This window comes from Ursus maritimus, unplaced genomic scaffold (assembly GCF_017311325.1).
Source record: "Ursus maritimus isolate PB19 unplaced genomic scaffold, ASM1731132v1 scaffold_19, whole genome shotgun sequence".
Lineage (NCBI taxonomy): Eukaryota > Metazoa > Chordata > Mammalia > Carnivora > Ursidae > Ursus > Ursus maritimus.
Window position 1 is genome coordinate 8052551 of NW_024424341.1, and position 1194 is coordinate 8053744.

General features: G+C 65.0%; 1 protein-coding gene across 1 annotated transcript in view; it reads right to left on the minus strand.

Moving 5' to 3' along the window:
- Positions 1 to 994, minus strand: part of ZNF423 (zinc finger protein 423) — a 137718-nt gene extending 136724 nt beyond the window's left edge. The window contains exon 1 of the mRNA XM_040633268.1: positions 145 to 994. Coding sequence (XP_040489202.1) covers positions 145 to 920 — 776 coding nt within the window. The 5' untranslated portion in view covers positions 921 to 994. The remainder of the gene's footprint in view (positions 1 to 144) is intronic.
- Between the last annotated feature and the right edge of the window lie 200 nt (positions 995 to 1194).

The following is a 1194-nucleotide window of genomic DNA, read 5'->3' on the forward strand; positions in this document are numbered from 1 at the left end:
ACGGCCAGGCTGTTGAAGTCCCGCTTGGAGCAGTAGGGGCAGCTGTAGACCACCTTGGACCAGCCCTGGCCCTCATCCCGCAGCTTCTTCTGGCCCCGCAGCGGCTTCAAGGTGGAGTCCGGGGTGGAGCCGCGCTCCACGGACGCGCTGGAGTCCGGCGTGGCGCTGCTCATGGAGGCCACGCTGCCCAGCACGGGGTCGGGGCTGACGCTGTGGTTGCTGGAGTCGGGCTGCCGGTGGCTGTCCAGGTGGCAGTAGACGCCCTCCACTGAGGAGAACTGCTCGGGGCACATGGGGCACTTGTGTTTCTGGTTGGCGTGGGCTTGGTGGATGTGGGCGAGCAGCGCGTTCTCGTCCACGAAGACCTCGGGGCAGTGGATGCACTGCAGGTCGGCCTTCTCGGAGAGCTGCGGGTGGCGGGTGAGCACGTGCTTCTCCAGCTCCTCGGTCTGGCTGAAGGTGTCCTCGCAGTAGTCGCACATGAAGTCGTCCTTCTTGGCCTCCTTCTCCGACTTGGCCAGGTGCTCCTTGTTCTTCTTGTGGGCCTGCATGTGGCTCTGCAGCGAGCTGGTGGAGGAGAAGCCGCGCTTGCACACCGTGCACTTGAACGGCTTGCTGGAGCTGTGCGTCTTCAGGTGGATCTTGAGGTGGTCGCTGCGGGAGAAGGCCGCCTCGCACTCGTGGCAGTGGTACTTCTTGTCGCCCGTGTGCAGCTTGATGTGCCGGTCACGGCTCCTCTTGTGCTTGAAGAGGCGGCTGCAATAGGTGCACTTGAACGGCAGCTTGTCGCTGTGGATCTGCTCGTGCCTCTTCAAGTAGCTCAGGCGGATGAAGGACTTGTCGCAGAACTGGCAAGGGTACGGCAGGCCCGTGCCCCCTTCCTCCTCGCCCAAGCCGAGGTCACACCCATCTCCGATCATCGGCGTGGGTGACGCAACATCCTTGCTGGAGGGAGACGAGGCCACCCAGGAGAGTTGCGGGTCGTCGTCACCATCTGCAGGGGGAAGGCGGAGAGGAGATTAGAGGCAATTCCCAGGGCCGCCCAGAAACAAGGACAGAGCCGGCTTCTGGACAGCTCGCGGGCTGAGGCCGTGCAGCTGGCCAACTGCCGCAGGGGGAGTCGGGGGAGGGAGTCCTGGGCGCGGGGGGGCGGCGGAAGCGAGTGGACATGAGGCCCTCGGTGTGCAGAGGGGG